Source organism: Penicillium coprophilum, assembly GCF_028826855.1.
Source record: "Penicillium coprophilum strain IBT 35676 chromosome Unknown utg000002l_segment0_segment1, whole genome shotgun sequence".
Taxonomy (NCBI): Eukaryota; Fungi; Ascomycota; class Eurotiomycetes; order Eurotiales; family Aspergillaceae; genus Penicillium; species Penicillium coprophilum.
The window spans coordinates 313,343-331,092 of record NW_026622722.1 but is presented as its reverse complement, the minus strand read 5'-3'; the positions used below and the strand labels follow the sequence as shown (position 1 = coordinate 331,092).

The following is a 17,750-nucleotide window of genomic DNA, read 5'->3' as shown; positions in this document are numbered from 1 at the left end:
TTCCAGGAGGGCTGTCTCCTAGAGAGGGTGGAGCGAGAAGGTCTTTAAAGACCGATGTCGCGGAGAAAGCGCGAAGATGCCTTATGACGTTTTTGGTGCTGTTTTGCTGCTTCAACGAAAATCGAATCAACTCAACGTGATGAACACCTGAGCAATGTTTCAACGTCAATAAAAAGCAAGCTAAAGAGATGCTCGATCGAATTTACCATTCAATGAAGGAACTTGAGTAAGAAGCTTCAACTCCGAGAGCTGAGAGAGGTGAGATATCGGAAGTCGGTCAAATAAGGGAAAACGGGTGCAGGTCGTTATCCCTCAAGATTTGACGTAGAGGTATTAAGGATGTCAAAACGAAAAGATGACAAGGAAGGTGTTGGTTGATAGAAGAGAAGAGGGAAAGGACGAGCAACGTGAAGAGAAGCTGCCGGCAGAAGGCAGAAGGGCGGAGCCGCTGATTTCCCCCGCTGGGCCTCAGGCATCTTTCGTCTTTCCAACTTCTAACTTCAAATCTTTGATATGATGCAATTGTTGGATTTTATCTCATGTAAAGAGAAAAATACAAGAAAGCCTGCTTTACTACATCCTCTCAAATATTTTTGAAAAATGTGGTACTTCAGATTAAAAGCCAGCTTCGATTTCATTGATGCGCGCTGAACCACCTCCCTGAGAAAAGTACATGCACACTATACAAACAACCAGCCAACATTATAGAGTTCTCTCAAACAAACTTCATGTTCTTGGCAATTCTCGTATATACGGTGTTTACTCCCTCCTAGCAGGCAGATCCCCGTCCCATTGGATTTTCATAGTCACTGGGAACGGAGAAAAGCTACTGTGCTGGGCATCCATATACATGGCGATTCCTCCTAGTCCATTGAGCCTCTTCAGGTGGCCTTGGGGTCCGGGAGCGCGACGGACATTATCCAGTCGCCCAAGAACCTTGAGCATGGTGGAAAGTGCAAGGGGGCACATTTTGACGCCCAAGCATTCATGGGGACCGAAGCCAAAGTGAGTGTACAAACTCATATCGCGGTCAAGACGGACCTTGTCGGGATCAGGGAATGCAATAGGGTCGCGCCCTGCAACAACCTATATTAAAACACGGGTTGTTAATATATGAATGCCGACGGGGAAAAAAAGCAAGGCTACCAAAGAACCTACCAAATTGCAAATGATCTCCTGGCCAGCTTTCAAAGTGACCTTCTCGCCGTTATCTTCGACCACCGTTGGCTGAGTGACAAATCGTGGCAATGCTACCGAGCATCGAAGTCTCGCTCCTTCCATGAAGCTGCATACCGTTAGTATAGTGTCTTAGATCCTAATTGGGAAGAAACTTACTATCGCACAAGAAGCTCGTCGGCCTCAGGGGTGTTCTCTCTAGACAATCGCTGGATCTCCACCAGATGCTCTGCCGCTTCTTCAGAGAGGTAGTAGTCGATACATTGAGAGAAAAGCTGGCCTTGGTTGGCAACCAATGCACCAGCCGTGGGAAGGATGTGCGACCAGACAATGTCCTTAACGGGCAACTCGCTGTCGAGCAAGCGTTGGATCATGTGAACACCATATTCACTCAAAATGTCATGGCGGTGTAGACGGTTGACCAGGTTGGAAATAAATCCAGTCTTAGAAACTAGTTCGACATTGGCTAGCGTCAACTCACCCAGCTTCTGTGCAACATTGCGAGCAGTCTGGCAAAGTTGGAAAGACTTGGATACGTCAACATCGTAGAAAATACTAGCGAAGATCACAGCCAAAATCTGGTACAACTCCTGCTCACTGAACACGCCTCTCGGATTTGACTCTGTCTTGAGAGACAGGGAGAAGACGTTGGCACAGAAGTGAACTTGGGCGAGAATGGCAACATCACGAACGATATCGACTTGGTTGACGCCAGCAACCTTGAATGAGTTTCGCTCGAGGAGTTTCAAAGTAATATCCTCGTAGAAGGCTTTCACTTCTGACTCCCACTTTTCACGGTGCAGAGCAGCACCGATCATCTTTCGCGAAGCTGCATTAGCAGGGAGATCGCCCGACAAGGCAAAATCTCGCCCATAAGGACGACCGCTGTTCTCCATCAAAAATTGGATCTTCTCACCCCACACTACCTTGAATCCTTCTTGGTCTTTCAAGATTTTTGTGCAAGCAGCGTGGGAGTTGATGAAGAGGGCCGGGGCTTTGTAAAATGGTCGGTCAAAGCTATAGGTTTTTACCTTACCAAGGCTGGTCAAGATCTTCTTGTTCTCATCCGGGACAACCAGCGGGAAGTGTGCGTAGACCGAGTCCCCTCGGAAATGATTAGGGAAGGCCTTCAGGACCAGTTTGTAGAAGATCTGACCGCCATCAACGGAGACGTCATTGTTGATCTCATTGAATGCCCAGTTTGTGAGATGCTTTGGTGTGAAGTCAACAGTGTAGAAGCGATCCCCACGAACCAAGGCGACTGCATCTGAGAGAATGGCCCGTGAGGTTGTAAAATTGGTGCAAAGACCGCTACCCGGGGTCATAGCCTGTTTGGCCTCTTCGACAATGAGGCCAGGGTACAACTCAACGAGGTCGGGGTGGTCATAGAAATGCTTGAGCTGGTTCGCGATATATGGGTCTGGGTTGATCTCTTCAAAGGTTTGATAAGAAGCCAAACCAAAGTATTGACGGAATTCGTTCAAGGTTGCCAAATTCCAAGAGCGTGCTTGTTTGATACCAAGAACCTCGATGCTCCTAAAGACATCCGGTACATTTAGAGCACCGAAAGCTCCGGCGGGATCCTCAACACTCTCCTCGAAGATCTTGACCAAATCATTATCGTCAAATTTCCCATCTGCTTGGCGTTGCAATTTGGCGAAAGGACGCTCTTGGGGATCTGCTGGGAGTTTTGATTCCCATTGGCGAAGACCACCCGTAAATTGCTGCATGCTAATATCCTTCGGATTCTGTCCATCAAATAGCTCTTTGTACAGATCCTGCGACCATTTGTCGTCCCGAGCCGAGACACAAGAATGCCAGCGATAAACAAGATTGAACTCGGCAGATACCTGGTTTCCGGTCGCCTGGGCAGGTGCCTGGCCGAGTAAGCCATCCCTGATCTCCGCACGGGGATCCAAACTCCACACGCTGTCAGTTCGGTTGACGTTGAGAATGGTCCGGACATAATCCTTCAGAATGATGTTAACATAGAGGCCACATGTAACCAGTCTGGCGGTCTGGAAAAGGTCGTTATCCCAGGTGGTATAAGCTTGAGTATTTGACTCATCTGGTTTTGTAAAACGGCCACATTCATTGATAGCTGCCAATTGAGTGGCAACCGAGTTGTGGAAACGGTTGAACATGATAAGAAGAACGCCAACGCCCGGGGGGAACCCCAAAACCCGCTTGGTAGAAAAGCAGTCAGGTTTCAACTTTCCGTCCTTGAATGTTCTGACTGTATCCTGCTCTTTCTGGTTGTTACCATAGAGTGGAGACAAGTCCAAGTACGAGGATGTCAAAGATTTTGTTTGGTCCCTGGGGTCTGTCTGGAATAAGTCTGAGAACTGTTAGCCTCGGTGATTCTGTCACTTCCTATTGCAGAGATCTCAGCCAACAGGCAATGACCTACCGTGGATGATTATAGAGGCAAGATAGAATAACACGCTAGAAATCTTGTTCGGGTGCTCCTTGAAATCTTTCCGAGCCAAGAGACTGTCGAAAAGAGCCTCGGGCTCCGGAAGAGCAGCAGGCTGCATAGTCTTCGGTCGAACAGACCGTGCATATGGAGTATTAGCAGCACCAATCTGAGGCCAAAAAGGGTTCTAGGGTTATTTAGCAGAGATTCTCAACCTATAAGGGCGCAGTTCATACGTTTCCAGATCCATCAGCCTTCCGGTATGCCGCATCGCGTCCAAGATAGCTGCATCACCAGTCAGTCACTAGACATTGTTCATACACACCGACAAGGCATTCCATGACTCACGAGGCAGGCGGGTGCTCCAGATCCCCCCACAATTGGGTGAGGAAGGTATTGGTCAACTCCTTGCCATTTCGAGATGTCGAAGGCAAACCAGCAGCAAGCTATACATGAATTAGAGCGGGAACATAGCCAATCTCTTGCGGAAATACGAACCTGAATCACGCGCTCCATGACATAATCTCTGTCATTTACAGCCTCCCCAGTCACAGCACTTTTGGCAACATCCGCCAAAGTTTTGGCATCTTTCAGATCAAAATGGAGTAGATCCTTGGCGAGGCCAGTCACAGTTGGATTCTGTACATAGCTACCATCGCCAGTTTGGGTGGGCAAGGGCCGCAAGGCTGCAGCCACAGCTTGCTCGACCTGAGCAATCTTGCTGCTGGAATTGGAATCGTTCTCAGACATGGTGAATTGAGATGATATGATACAATGGGAAACTATATAAAAAATTTGAGGGTAAACTGTGATGAATCCGTCAGCTTCAATGCCATAGATACCAGCGAGGTTGTACTTTGCGGCTCAGTGTTGAAGGGGACCTTGAGCAAGACCCAAATCATTCAATGTAGAGGTCGACCAAGGCAAACAAGAGAGACAAGAGAAAAAAGCAGTGTAGCGGTTAGTACGGAGTAGCTTACCGGTCTATGTCAAGCACCGTTGGGTAGATAGAAGTATCAAGGTAATAAGGTAATAAGGTGGACGGCTTAGCAACAACTCAGAGTCGCAAGCATGTATATAGAAAAACAGCAAGAGAGACAGCAAGAGAGGTTGTTAAGAAAAGAAGAAGAGAATCATCATGCGATCATTTCGGCGGAAATGGGATAGGATATTATTATAAGCCGTGGGCATCACGGCGTAATCCGAGAGCTATCAGCCGAGCAATGCGTACGGCTGAATGCACTTCACATCCCCAAGGTTCAGCCGCGCCTCCATTGATCAATGTTAGCGCAAGGTGAGCATCCTGGAAGAAGAGGGTTGCCCCACTGCTATAAACAATTGAAAATCTCTGATTCGTCCATGCTTATCCCCTGTCGAGTTTTATGGGGATTTTTGCCTAGCCACTTATTGGATGGACCGTGGCGGATGATCCGGAATACGAATGGCTAGCTAAACTAATACAAACATACGGAGGACGGAGTAGACACGAGCTATATTAGCACATGCAATAATAATAGCTCAATTTAGTTTCGAAAGATATGGTCTACACTGCGCACTGTGATTGGAGAAAATGACAGCCAAATGGGTCAGAGGATCTGCACAGGCTCTGGAAATCATATTTTCTCACAGAAAAAAATATAAGAACAATGGCAGGTACCTAGAGATCCTCAGTGGACTTCTAAGGTTTGTCTCGGTTGAGGCGTTGATTGGTGATGCTGTTTGGCCAATCTGGCCATGCAAAACAAAGCTGAGACCTCCAGGGCTAGACGGGTCGATATCATTAGATTCTGATTCGACATTGACATTGAAGATTGCAGTAGCTTGATTTTCTCAGCTTACGGAGTACACATAACCCAGCACTGCCCTGCCACTTTGTGCCCCACTGCGCCTCGTTGCCTTTAGCTTCTGGGAACGGGTTGCTCCAGCTGACAGGCGAGATGACTTGAAGGGTTTATAACCTTTGTTATCCCAATAGACAGTGGCACACAAGGTGGCTCTCTGAGGAGATACCGCATTGAACAGAATGTGCCATTGGCGGACAGGCTAGTCCAACCTACAAGGTGAAGTGAGTGCGGAAGACAAAAACCATCCGGAGTAAGAGACATAGCCCCGCGCTCAATGACCAGGATACAAAGATTGTACGACTTCCATTTTTTTTAAAAAAACGGTAGAACGGCCGACATGCCCCTGTTCGCAGTAAGCTGCCAAGGCAACCTTGCCCAGGTGGAGGGCCATCCCAGGAAAGCCCAAACATTGGATATTGGATAATTGGCCTCAGGTGTCAACACGTGACATCAACCGAGGTCTCAATTGTAGATTGTTGGGACTGCATTTTTTAGCCTGTCGCGATTTCAACGATTTATCTTCGTGATCGCAAATAAGCTCCATCATTCAAGCATTATATTTGCTCGAGCTCAGTATTCATCATGGCGGCTGATAAAATCACGCTGGTCGTTCAGCCAAGGGGTATGTGTACATAGCTATCGTTTACCCAAAGCTCTCAACAAGACGACAGCGAGAGTAGCCCACAAGCATCGCTAACCTAAAAGCAGGCAAACCCATTCGAAAGCTTCCTAAGGAAATTGAGATTCCTCTCAATGCCTCCAGTGAAGAATTGCACACTGCGCTCTCCGCAGCATCCGGTTGCTCAACCCACCGGATGAGAATCACCAAGGGTAGTGACCATAGCGTGGTCCCGAACTCGATCAACATGACCATCGAGGAAACTGGCATGCGCAATTCAAGCGTGATCTACGTTAAGGATCTCGGTGCGTGTTTATATCCAATACCATACACAGTGCAATTCCGACCCCTAGGATCAGCGCACTCTCCCCAGCGAATCGACATAATCTAACATCTAGATCCTTCAACCCAACAGGACCCCAAATCGCCTGGCGTACCGTCTTCATCATTGAATATCTCGGTCCACTCCTGATCCCTGCGCTTTTCCTCTTCCCCCTCCGACCCTTCCTGTACTTCACCTTCGACAAGCCCCTGCCCCCGCCATCCGACCTCCAGCTCCTAGTCTGCGCGCTCCTGACTGTGCACTTCCTGAAGCGCGAGTTCGAGACAATCTTCGTGCATCGTTTCAGCAGCGCTACCATGCCCGCCCGCAACATCGTCAAGAACAGTGCCCACTACTGGATTCTGGCTGGTTTCAACATCGCCTACTGGGTGTTCCGCCCCGACGCGAATGCCGCCACTAGTACACCCAACCAGGCTCTTGTGTACGCCGGACTGGCCCTGTTTGTCTTTGGTGAGCTTGCGAATCTGAATGCGCACTACATCCTGCGCAACCTCCGCCGGCCTGGTACTACTGAGCGTGGTATTCCGTCTGGATTCGGTTTCAGTGCCGTTACCTGCCCCAACTACTTCTTTGAGATCCTCGCTTGGTTGGGTATCTTCCTTGTCAGTCAGTTGAACTGGAGTGTGCTGTTCTTCGTTTTTGTTGGTGGTTTGCAGATGTGGAGCTGGGGTTGGAAGAAGGAGAAGCGCTACCGCAAGGAGTTTGGTGACAAGTACAAGAAGAAGCGCGCTGTCATCTTCCCTGGCCTTGCGTAGGAGGTTGGCTGAATGGCCAAGTCCAGGCTGGTATTTGGCATTCCCACATACCATGGTACTGGGCTCAGTAGTTGTGTGGGTGGAGAAGAGGAAGAAAAATACTGCAAGGCATCGGATTGCCTTTGTTGACGACTTGGAAGAAGTCCCAAACAGCTTATCGATCGACCCTACTTGGCATGATAGACGGTATGCGCTAATTACTGATATCATGAGGCGATGTATTATTTTGGTATGGGACATAGAAAAAGTTGAATGATTATTGTGTTCCTTTTGCAGCTACATATGCACGCCAAAACGCCATTTCCCTCATGTGGAGACAGTGGACTCCTAAATGCAAACGCCACTTCAAGAGCAAGGCAGTCGAGCCTCGGGCTGTCTAATCGCCCTGCGTCTTTTTCTCCCATAGCTTATAGTATGGCTCTAGTTCGTGGGCACAGTCCCGGCCCTGTGTATCATCGCACCCATGAAATTGGATCACGAAGTCTCCATCCTTGTAAGTACCATCCAAAGCAGCCCCCGGCGAGTCACTACTATAGGAGCTCAGAATGCGCTGAGGAACCAAGGTGGTTCGAGCGAGGACAGTTGGGTGCCACTGCATGATGTGATCCTAGCGGAATTTCGGTCAGAATCAAGGTTCTCGAAGCAATAGGGTAAAAGAGTAATAGATTCGGCTTACAAGTCCATGAGTTTCTGACTTAGCAAAATTGTAGATGCGGTAAAGCGGGTCAAACCAGACATCTAGGAAGAAACGGGCAAACTCTCCATTCCTCAGAATGAAGCTCCCGGGATTCAAATCCTCGCTGTCTTGGGTGAGAATGAGGTCCACGTCCTTTTCACTCTGGTGCGCAAACGTCTTGATAATACTATCTGGTGGCACAATTGGCACTTGCTTCATCATCAAGTCTTCAAGGCGGCCCTTCTCCAGAATGTGAGATTTGAGTGATTTGGTAGGGTTCATGATCAAAGCATTACTGGCGAGGTGGAAGAAGTATGCCGAGCGAGGATGTGTTGCCATGGCATGACGGGTGGCCGGTGCAACTGCCCAGCTCATTGGAGCATCGCCAACGGCATCGTCGTAATCCGATACTTTTGCGAAGAAGTTGGTGTAGCCTGTTTCCGCGTGAGTGTTTAGGTCCAGCTCATTAGGGAGGAATCTCTGCCGAACGGTTTCATAGAGGTGTTACTTACCATGGCGCTTGGCATAATCCTCCCGGTTTGCAACGATCTTCTTGAGATAGCTCTCGCTGAACCGTTGACGGTCTAACAGTGTGACAATCACCACACCAGAAGTACCCACCGGAGCTACCACGGATGTGGAGGCCGAGGAGTAGAGGTAGTGGAGGAGATAAATAAGGGATAATATTGCGAATACCAGAATGGCCGCCGACTTTAGTTGTTTCCTGCGATAGGATGACATTCGAGGGGAGCGGGAGAGAGGTAGAGAATGCGGGCTTCGCCGCGGAGGTAACGCGAACTGCATGAAGGCGAGTGTACTTGTCCCTATGTGAGTGTATACAAGGGACAGTTTTTCTGCTCAAATCAGATCATTAGACAGAAACCAAATCATAGAGCAAAGTCAAAGAGTTGAAGAAGCTGAAGTATGAGAGTTGAAGATCGACGCGGGTGCGAAGATCCCGACAGATGTGGCGTCCGAATCCGGCCCACCTTCTTGCATTCCAACGGGCTTAGAGATCCCGCATCCAGTTGGAAATTTATATTTGGATTGGAATTAATCAGAGACAAGATGAATGGTATGTCTTGATTGGCGCCATAGTGTTGGGTTTCATTGGACAATATTTACGAAGAAAAATCGAGATAATAACAATAGATGATATATTCAGTAGATCAGGTCTAGTGTATATACATGAACACCGCATCTCACACCACATTGATTGAGCACTCTTTACCTCTTCTTTTTCCCGATGGTCTTATCAATACACAAGGCTTCTTCATGTTATGACAGCTACTGCAACTGCATTGCTTTTACTTGCTCCCTAGAACGGAGGAGGGTTCAAGTCCAACCCATCAACTGTCAACCGGAATGCATCTCTCGAATAACTTCCCGCAACATCCATATCAAGTCGACCGCGCTCACAATCCTCCAAGTCGATATCAGAAATTACAAGCCCATTTTCGATACTAGAGCCATCGGCTGCATCGTCAGTGGAGACTTCCCAGATAGGCTCAGCCAAAACTTCGCCGAAGGGCCCGACGATGCAGGAGCCACCACGCGAGACATAGCGATCTGAAGCTTCTAAGAGACGATGAGTCATTTGAGCAACCACGTAGAAATAACATAGGATGACCATATACTACGTACCTTCTGTAGTTCTATTCTGCTCAGTGATCCAGGATGGTAATTCATTGTAGCGCACACACTGATTGCAAGATAACACGAAAGTTCGGCCTTCGCCACCAATAGTGCGCATGAGAGGGAGCCAAGTGTCGCGGCCATCAGCTGTGGGGGCGAGGTAGACGTTCACGTTCTGTGAATAAAGACTTTGCCGAAGTAAAGGCATATAGCTTTCCCAGCAGATAGCGGCGGCAATAGTAAGCTTGACTCCATTGAGCTCCGTAGTGATAGCTTTGAGTGTAGAAGGGGAGCCTTGGGCCCATACTAAACGTTCTGAACCAGTCTTTTTCAACAATTTTAGGTCAGCATTAGTCTATACCCAAGGTATCTTCCATACCCTGCCTTCATGAAGTCAAGTTGACTATGGTGGGCAGTAAAACTCAATGACCCATGTACTTACTGGCATGACCTTTCTTCTTTTCCCCAGAACACCCCGCAGTGGGTCGACATACAGCACGGAGCAGTACAGACTTCCCCCCGCTTTCTCAATCAACCCAGTTGCAATAAAGACACCCGTTTCTCGAGACAACCGCTCGAGGAACTCTCTTGTCCCATCCCCACGATGTTCTCGACCTTGAGCTACGGGGAGCTTGCGCTCGACCCAGTCATCTCCCGCTCCAGCAGGTGTATCGCCCAGGTCAACGGCAGCACGGAAGTATTCAAGGAATTGATCCCGGCCATGGGGTTCACGAGCGCCAAAAACAGTTCCAAAGTCACAAGTACGGGGATACCCGCCTAAATAAGCTTCTGGAAAGAGGATAAGATGAACACCCTTTGAAGCTGCATGCTGGGTGGTTTGCTTGAGAGCAGCGAGAGTCAATTCAAGTGTAGATAGAGTGCGGGCTTGCGCCACAGCGACAGTGATTTTCTGAGGCATTGGAGTGTAATCTTTTTCGCTGTGCAGTATTTCAAAACAAAAGGTTGAAAGGAGTCAGAATAAGTTGGTACCTCTCTGAGCATTAAGTACTCAATTCGGACTCTTTCCCGGGGCTGTTATGTCCGTCGGACTTTGACATGCCGATGAGCTTGCATGGTAACTTCACCAATAGTTTGAACTTAGGCTTGAATCTAACTGATCTGCTATCGCTATTTACTCACTCAAATGAAGCCAAAGATAGGATGACCAAGTATTCCAGTCCTGATCTTTTTGGCAAATCCCTAATCACGTGGATCGACGGAGTCAAAATGGAACTCTCGTCGGACATCTCAGTCCGATACACTCAGTGAGCTCACCGAATGCCAAGTCCGAATGGAAAGAAACAGAGTTCCCTCTAGGAAGAGACAGAAAGCACTAGCTTGCCGACGGTGTCGATCACGGAAGCAGAAAGTGAGTGTGCTCGATTACAGCCTGAGATGATAGAAATACCAACCAAAGCCAGTGCACAGGAAGCAGACCGTGTAATAATTGCACAGCAGCAAACCAGGGTAAATATGGATTTACAAAAACAACAAGACGATATTTCCTAATCGCATGTAGAATGCATCTCAAGTGAGCCAGTAAGCCGAAAGGCTCGTGTCAGTACCGAGTAGGTTGAGTCGACCAAACTACAAGTACCCTGCTAACTACTTTGATAGATACACTCGAGCTCTTGAAGACAGGATTGCAGACCTTGAGTCTCAAATTCCAGACGCGAGGCCAGGAAATATCTCTGCCAGCCGCAAAACAACTACGCAGGAATCTCCGCATCCAAGAGGCACTGAATCGGACCATGTTTCTCAGGCTTCACTTGGGTCAAGGCCACCATACCCTCGCGATATGAATCAAGCCAGGGCCTCGTCAGATTCTGTTTCTCTGCCAGTTTTAGCTCCCTGCTCATCATTAGCCTTAACATCCCCCTATGCAGTGGAAGGCTTGCCAGATCCTCCTGGCCAGTGTGGACATTCCAGCCTATTGATTAGCATCCTGGCTACTCTGACAAGCACCGAGTCCTCTGGACTTTCGCAACCACAGCTTGAAGGTCGGAATACCCACATTTTCTCGCAGACCACAGGTCAGACATCCCAGGCAGATCGTGTCTCGCGGCTTTCAAATGAGGCATCTGATCGCTTAGTTCAAATATATCTGGAACGAGTTAATCCACGATATCCTTTTCTTCATCTCACTACTTTTCTCGGTTGGTATGAATCGTGGAAGGCTCATTCGCAGATGGACAGGGCCAGGCATCAGCAGTCCCTATGGAAGGACTATTTTGTAACCATGGTATGGATCAAATAGTCATCGTTTCAAAATTATACTAACTTTCAATCCATTTTAGGTGCATGCTGTTGCCCTACTTCTAACACCTCGAGTCTCAGTCGATGACATTGCCACTTCTCAAGTACGTGCACGTTGGATGCTATATCTATGACTGAAGGGAAAGCTAATAGCTTAGTCTTTGTATAACACTGCCATGCAATATCTTATCCACGTCTTTGCGCAACCCGACCCTGTTCTACATGCTCAGGCATATCTCCTTCTGACTTTACATGCACTTCATTCTCCATCATCACATACAATTGTCACCATTGTCTCTGCAATGATGAGATACTGTGTCATGGCCCAACTTCATTTAGCTGAGAGTGAGCCGGTGGTGCCAAATCCCGCATTTTCCTTGAAGATCCAAACCCGCCGTCGCGTCTTTTGGTCTGCTTATGCATTGGATCGATTTACGAGTTGGATTTACCACATCCCAAACAATATTATCGATGAACATATTAGCGTGGAGGTGAGTCATTTCTCGATAATCAGACCTCAGGGTATATAAGTGGAAAAAAAATCGAAGATGCTGACAATACTAGCTTTTTTCAAACGTCGGAGACGCGGATCTTCACCATGAAGGATCAGAGGATAGTCGTATTCAAATAGAAACACCATCGCAGAAAACACACGTCTCACCGGCACTTCACCTATTTCGATGCAGACGTATACAGTCTCGGATCATCAGCACTATGATGAGGTCTGATTTCAAAGAGATAGATGCCTCAACGACATGGCGAGAACACATGTTGGGTGAATTGGACTCTTGGAGGTCTCAATTACGGCTATTGAGCGATGTTGCCTCCAAAAGCTACACGAGCGATCGTTGGGTTGGCATGGCTTACAATTACACGATCCTGCTATTGCACCAGCCAACCAAAGAAAACGTTTGCAGTGGCTTTGGGGATAGATCAGTCCCAGCTTGTGTTCAGATTGCTATGACGTTTAGGACCTTTCAAAAAGACCGACAGACGGCACAACTATGGCCTGGGGTATGTGCTCGGAACCCTTGTTCTTTCCCCCATCAACTGACACAGTCCGATAATCAGCTCTTGAGCCAAGTAGCCGTAGGTATTACTCTTCTATACTGCTTTTGGGCAACTCCACCTCAATATCAAACCACCGCCTACCGATCACGAGAAGTCCCAGAAGCATTACGCGCCTGCTCAACCGCGCTGGCTATCCTAGCGGAGCGATGGGTTCAAGCTGAGCCTTTGCGCGATGTATTTGATGTTCTAGCTAAAGAAATCCCACTATACGGAACGACGGAAGACCCACCACCGAGGTGCATCTCGGCGGAGTCTGCTACCTACATCGAGTCCCTGATGCCTTTGCTCACGTCGATCATCATGCATCGGGGTGTTTTGCGCATGATACGCGAGATGACTACGGAAGATTTCCCAAGGAGTTTAAATGAGGAATTTCACGACCAACTGCCGGCATCGCATGACCAGACTATGCTTGGCAGCTTGAGTAGTCACATGTGCACCGAACGGTGTCCGTTCTTCCGTGAGCCAACGCACCCTGGCTCGATGGGTGGCAGGGATGCCCAAACTTTTTCCTTACTTGAGAACGGAATTGGCAGTGCATATGAGGTTGATGACGAGACGCTCATGTTTCCACTCCTCTTTGGTTCGGCGGAATTTTGATCTCGGGGGAATGTTATATTCTCTTTGAACATGTTATAAACTTGGCATAAAATTGGAGTAAGATGAAACATTTTGATGATTGAACACAATGTAAGATTGGAGTATAAGTACACAGAAGACCCAAGATGCAAATTGAATAAAGAGACCGCACCCAAATTAGAAAGCTGTGGGCATCTTTTCTGCCACGAGAAACGTGATAGCGTAGAAAGATGGCACAAAGTCTGTGGTGCCCAAAAAACCGTCCATCGCTCTTAAGGATAGTGATACAAGCGCCTGTCCTTCCCCCTTGGTGCGCAGGGTCGTCCAAACTGCTCTATTGAGCATATGATCGGGTGCTCCGCGAATGCTTGCGAGGCTTGGTCATTGCGTCAATGTCCAGGTTGTCGATCTTGTTCCTGATTTCCAGCCTGTGGTCCCTCATCCATTTGCCCAATGACGGGGGCTCAGGGATACCGTGAGCCTTGCGCTGCTCTGCAAATTTCTCCTTGATCTTTGGTGTCTGCATAATCTGGTGTCGAAGGTTCCATCCGAAAGGACCGAGCTCCTTGAGGCGTGTTGGCCGATCAGACAGCAAATAATTATCCAGGCCCTTGGCCTTATAGATTGATCGCAAGGCGCGACGAGTGACCTTGATAAACACCGACTCGCCTAGAGCCTCGCTTTCGATCTTCTTTCGGCGCACGTTGGGCTTCCAGCTTCGTCGTGTCTTGCCTGCGTTGCGTCCTTTGGAGATCTTGTTACCAAATCGGATAGAGGCACCTCCGTAGAGACCGGAGTCAGCCTGCTTGTACCATTGGGATGGTCCGTAGGGGTAGACTGGGGCAGTGTCCGGTAGTTTCGGAACCGATTGCGTTGCCGGCGTCGTTGAGAAGGATCGCTTCGGTGTGGCAATGGAAAGGCTTCGGAAGGCCGCAGCCAAAGAGAAGGGGGCCGCCATTGCGGATCGTGTGTGTAAGCCTGCCATTGCTTTCGACAGGTATTCGACCCTCGCAGAGTGTCGAAAATGCAAAGAGCCGGAAAGTCGCTAATAGACCACGGGCGGAGGAGAGGTCCAGCAGGGAAGAATTTGGGGCAGTTCACCGCCCTGGGGGCGGCGTTCTCATTTGACGATCCCTAGCTCGCGAATTTCGGCCAGAAGCATATCTCTCAGATCGCGTTACCTTTCTTCTCTATCTAGGCTATATCCTTCAAGCTTTGATTGATTTTCATTCCCGCTTTCGACCGATTGACTCGTATTCCATCAATACCTGTGGCTCTACTCGGCCGCACCTCTTCTAAATATGGTCCAGATCAGCGAAGTGAAGGGCAACTCGCGCGAGAACAGAACTGCAGCGCATACACACATTCGGGGTCTAGGCTTGCGCTCTGATGGGACTCCAGAGAACAATGCCGATGGATTTGTGGGACAAGGAGCTGCCCGCGAGGTGAGTGGGAAGCAAAGCTGAATCCACCAGTGTATCTGGTTTACAAGAACGACAACTAATGGTTTGAATCATGGGGCAGGCATGTGGTGTTGTGGTGGACTTGATTAAGTCAAAGAAGATGGCTGGACGAGCTGTCCTGCTAGCTGGTGGCCCTGGCACTGGAAAGACTGCACTGGCTCTCGCTGTATCACAGGAGCTGGGAACCAAGGTTCCTTTCTGCCCAATTGTTGGCAGCGAAATCTATTCTGCAGAGGTCAAGAAGACCGAAGCATTGATGGAGAACTTCCGGAGAGCTATTGGTAAGCAATGCGATATCAAGAAAAACGCAATCAAAATCCCAAGCTAACGTATGACAGGCCTCCGTGTTCGCGAAACTAAGGAAGTCTATGAGGGAGAGGTGACAGAGCTTACCCCGGAAGAGGCTGAGAACCCACTGGGCGGATACGGGCGCACGATTAGCCATCTGATCATCGGTTTGAAGTCAGCTAAGGGCTCCAAGAAGCTGCGCCTGGACCCCAGCATTTACGAAGCCATCCAGAAGGAGCGTGTTACCGTCGGAGATGTTATCTACATTGAAGCCAACACTGGCGCCTGCAAGCGAGTTGGGCGATCCGATGCCTATGCGACCGAATTCGATCTTGAGGCTGAGGAGTATGTGCCTGTCCCCAAGGGCGAGGTGCACAAGAAGAAGGAGATTGTCCAGGACGTGACCCTTCACGACCTGGATATGGCCAACGCCCGGCCCCAGGGTGGACAAGATGTGATGAGCATGATGGGTCAGCTGATGAAGCCTAAGAAGACGGAAATCACAGACAAGCTGCGCCAGGAAATCAACAAGGTTGTCAACCGATACATCGATCAGGGTGTTGCGGAGTTGGTTCCCGGTGTACTCTTTATCGATGAGGTATGTGGAAAAGTTTATCATGTGCGCAAGTGGACCACGTTTTAACCCTATCTCTTCTCTAGGTACACATGCTCGACATTGAGTGCTTCACATACCTGAACCGTGCCCTCGAATCGACCATCTCCCCGATCGTCATTCTTGCCTCCAACCGCGGCCACACCGTCATCCGCGGCACCCACGAAATCAGCGCCGCACACGGTATTCCCCCTGATCTGCTTGCCCGCCTCCTTATCATCCCCACCAACCCCTACGCCCCCGAGGAGATCAAGACCATTATTCGGCTGCGCGCCAAGATTGAAGGTCTCAGTATCACAGAACCTGCCTTGAACAAGGTCTCTGAGCATGGCAGCAAGGTCAGCTTGCGGTATGCCCTGCAGCTGTTGACCCCCGCAAGCATTCTCTCACGCGTTAATGGTCACCCTGGTGCAATTGAGGAGGGTGATATTGCCGAGTGCGAGGATCTCTTCCTGGATGCCAAGCGCAGTGCAGTCATTGCTGATCAGGATAGCAAGAACTTCCTGCAATAAATGGCTCTGAGGCTAAAGTTTCATGATCTTGTATACCAAAGGGGTATCTTGGATGTTTATTGAAAAGGCGAATTGTTCTGTGTCGGGCCTGGTGTTACGTTAATGCTATGTATCAAATTTTATTTCCATATTATTTCAATTTCTAGAATATAAACGGTTGTAGATCAAAATAGTGTATAGATGTCATCTGCATATCGCAAATGCAACCCCGGGATGAATCACGTGTGTCTCACCGTCATCCGTTCCTGTTCCAGCCTTTGTTAATCCTATCAGCATCTTTGATTACCTTAACTATTTCTTTTTGTGCTCCCTATTATCCCCAAGAAAGACAGTCTGCATCGTTTGCAAAACAAAGCCACCCTAACAAGTTCCGTTGACCGAACCGCCACTCAACACTATTAACAGCGTCACCCGCCCCAGATAAAGGTGGAGCCTACATCAGCACATCAACCATTGCAGATAGCAGATCTTCACTTCCACATCAGTTAGAACACATATCATACACTCACCATGTCAAACGCGTTGGACACAGACGCCGGTTCGGAGATGTTCGCCAGCTATGAGAACGAGTTGAAGCTGGTGCAAGCCGATTTGAATCAGAAGCTGGACCAAATCGCCGAGGCAAGCGGTGAGCAACGGAAATCAGCAATCGCCAACGCAACACATGTCCTTGAAGAAGCAACAGAACTGGTGAGTCTCCCAAGCCTCTTAACCCATCATCATGCGCCACAATACGAGAACACCGAACAACGATAAGAACAAGAGAACTAACCCAACCAATTCTCATATAGCTCGACCAACTGCGCATGGAGAAGCAGAACATCCCCTCAGCAGCCCGGTCAAAAGTTAACATTCGTTTCCGCAACTACTCAACCGACATCGACGAGATCAAGCGCAAGCTTAAGTCCTTCTCGGATGATCGGCAAGCACTATTTGGCGACCGGTACACCGACGAGCCGCAGGATGAGCACCTCGAACAAAGACAGCAGCTGCTTTCTGGTACCGACCGGCTAGAGCGGAGCTCAGCGCGGCTGCAGCAGAGTCAGCGCATGGCGCTGGAGACGGAGGATATTGCTCGCGGCACGCTCGGTACCCTGTATGAGCAGAGGGAGCAGATCTCGAATGCTCGGAATAATTTGCAACAGAGTGAGGGTTATGTTGATACTAGTATCAAGACTTTGAGGGGCATGGCCCGTAGGTACTGACTCCCCTTTGTTTTGTGCTGATATAGATCCAGACGTGATCGCTGACCTCTCGTGTGTTGTTTAGGATGGCTACCAATCGGATGATCACTATTGCTATCATTACGGTTCTGGTTCTTTTGATTTTCGCTGTTATTTTCAGCAAGTTCCATTAGCGCTTGGGCTTCACGCTGGCGTTTGTATCCTCGGCCTTGTCTTTCATGTCTTTTTATTTTCTGCTCTTACATCCACACTAGCAAGGCCATCTTCTGTCTCTCCCGCGCGTTTCTGCCTCTATGTATGATAGCATCCGGCGAGTCTTG

General features: G+C 48.8%; 8 protein-coding genes across 8 annotated transcripts; 4 read left to right on the top strand and 4 right to left on the bottom strand.

The window, feature by feature from the left end:
- Positions 1-759: 759 nt before the first annotated feature.
- On the bottom strand, positions 760-4,342 carry N7500_002184 (peroxidase/cytochrome P450 family protein; the record flags this gene model as incomplete). Its single annotated transcript, XM_056673330.1, has 7 exons — positions 760-1,086; positions 1,159-1,285; positions 1,336-3,514; positions 3,587-3,779; positions 3,829-3,877; positions 3,941-4,038; positions 4,091-4,342. The coding sequence occupies 7 exons, from the start codon at positions 4,340-4,342 to the stop codon at positions 760-762; spliced, it is 3,225 nt and encodes a 1,074-aa protein (XP_056533855.1).
- A 1,676-nt stretch (positions 4,343-6,018) lies between these two features.
- Positions 6,019-7,153, top strand: N7500_002183 (trans-2-enoyl-CoA reductase (NADPH) TSC13; the record flags this gene model as incomplete). The annotated part of the gene is made up of 3 exons (XM_056673329.1): positions 6,019-6,058; positions 6,145-6,360; positions 6,471-7,153. The coding sequence occupies 3 exons, from the start codon at positions 6,019-6,021 to the stop codon at positions 7,151-7,153; spliced, it is 939 nt and encodes a 312-aa protein (XP_056533854.1).
- Positions 7,154-7,529: 376 nt separating this feature from the next.
- On the bottom strand, positions 7,530-8,633 carry N7500_002182 (putative alpha-1,6-mannosyltransferase subunit; the record flags this gene model as incomplete). Its single annotated transcript, XM_056673328.1, has 3 exons — positions 7,530-7,760; positions 7,830-8,263; positions 8,342-8,633. 3 exons carry the CDS (start codon positions 8,631-8,633, stop codon positions 7,530-7,532), a joined length of 957 nt encoding a protein of 318 aa, XP_056533853.1.
- A 514-nt stretch (positions 8,634-9,147) lies between these two features.
- N7500_002181 (carbon-nitrogen hydrolase family protein) lies at positions 9,148-10,383 on the bottom strand (the record flags this gene model as incomplete). The annotated part of the gene is made up of 3 exons (XM_056673327.1): positions 9,148-9,407; positions 9,474-9,789; positions 9,907-10,383. 3 exons carry the CDS (start codon positions 10,381-10,383, stop codon positions 9,148-9,150), a joined length of 1,053 nt encoding a protein of 350 aa, XP_056533852.1.
- A 308-nt stretch (positions 10,384-10,691) lies between these two features.
- Positions 10,692-13,391, top strand: N7500_002180 (fungal specific transcription factor domain-containing protein; the record flags this gene model as incomplete). The annotated part of the gene is given in 8 exon segments (XM_056673326.1): positions 10,692-10,715; positions 10,782-10,931; positions 10,984-11,003; positions 11,016-11,706; positions 11,762-11,824; positions 11,879-12,211; positions 12,285-12,734; positions 12,792-13,391. The coding sequence occupies 8 exon segments, from the start codon at positions 10,692-10,694 to the stop codon at positions 13,389-13,391; spliced, it is 2,331 nt and encodes a 776-aa protein (XP_056533851.1).
- Positions 13,392-13,704: 313 nt separating this feature from the next.
- N7500_002179 (mitochondrial 54S ribosomal protein bL28m) lies at positions 13,705-14,328 on the bottom strand (the record flags this gene model as incomplete). The annotated part of the gene is made up of 1 exon (XM_056673325.1): positions 13,705-14,328. One exon carries the CDS (start codon positions 14,326-14,328, stop codon positions 13,705-13,707), a length of 624 nt encoding a protein of 207 aa, XP_056533850.1.
- A 343-nt stretch (positions 14,329-14,671) lies between these two features.
- rvb1 (RuvB family ATP-dependent DNA helicase pontin) lies at positions 14,672-16,246 on the top strand (the record flags this gene model as incomplete). The annotated part of the gene is made up of 4 exons (XM_056673324.1): positions 14,672-14,815; positions 14,895-15,114; positions 15,172-15,719; positions 15,782-16,246. 4 exons carry the CDS (start codon positions 14,672-14,674, stop codon positions 16,244-16,246), a joined length of 1,377 nt encoding a protein of 458 aa, XP_056533849.1.
- Positions 16,247-16,756: 510 nt separating this feature from the next.
- On the top strand, positions 16,757-17,631 carry N7500_002177 (v-SNARE protein VTI1; the record flags this gene model as incomplete). Its single annotated transcript, XM_056673323.1, has 3 exons — positions 16,757-16,936; positions 17,038-17,444; positions 17,516-17,631. The coding sequence occupies 3 exons, from the start codon at positions 16,757-16,759 to the stop codon at positions 17,601-17,603; spliced, it is 675 nt and encodes a 224-aa protein (XP_056533848.1). The 3' UTR covers positions 17,604-17,631.
- Positions 17,632-17,750: the final 119 nt, after the last annotated feature.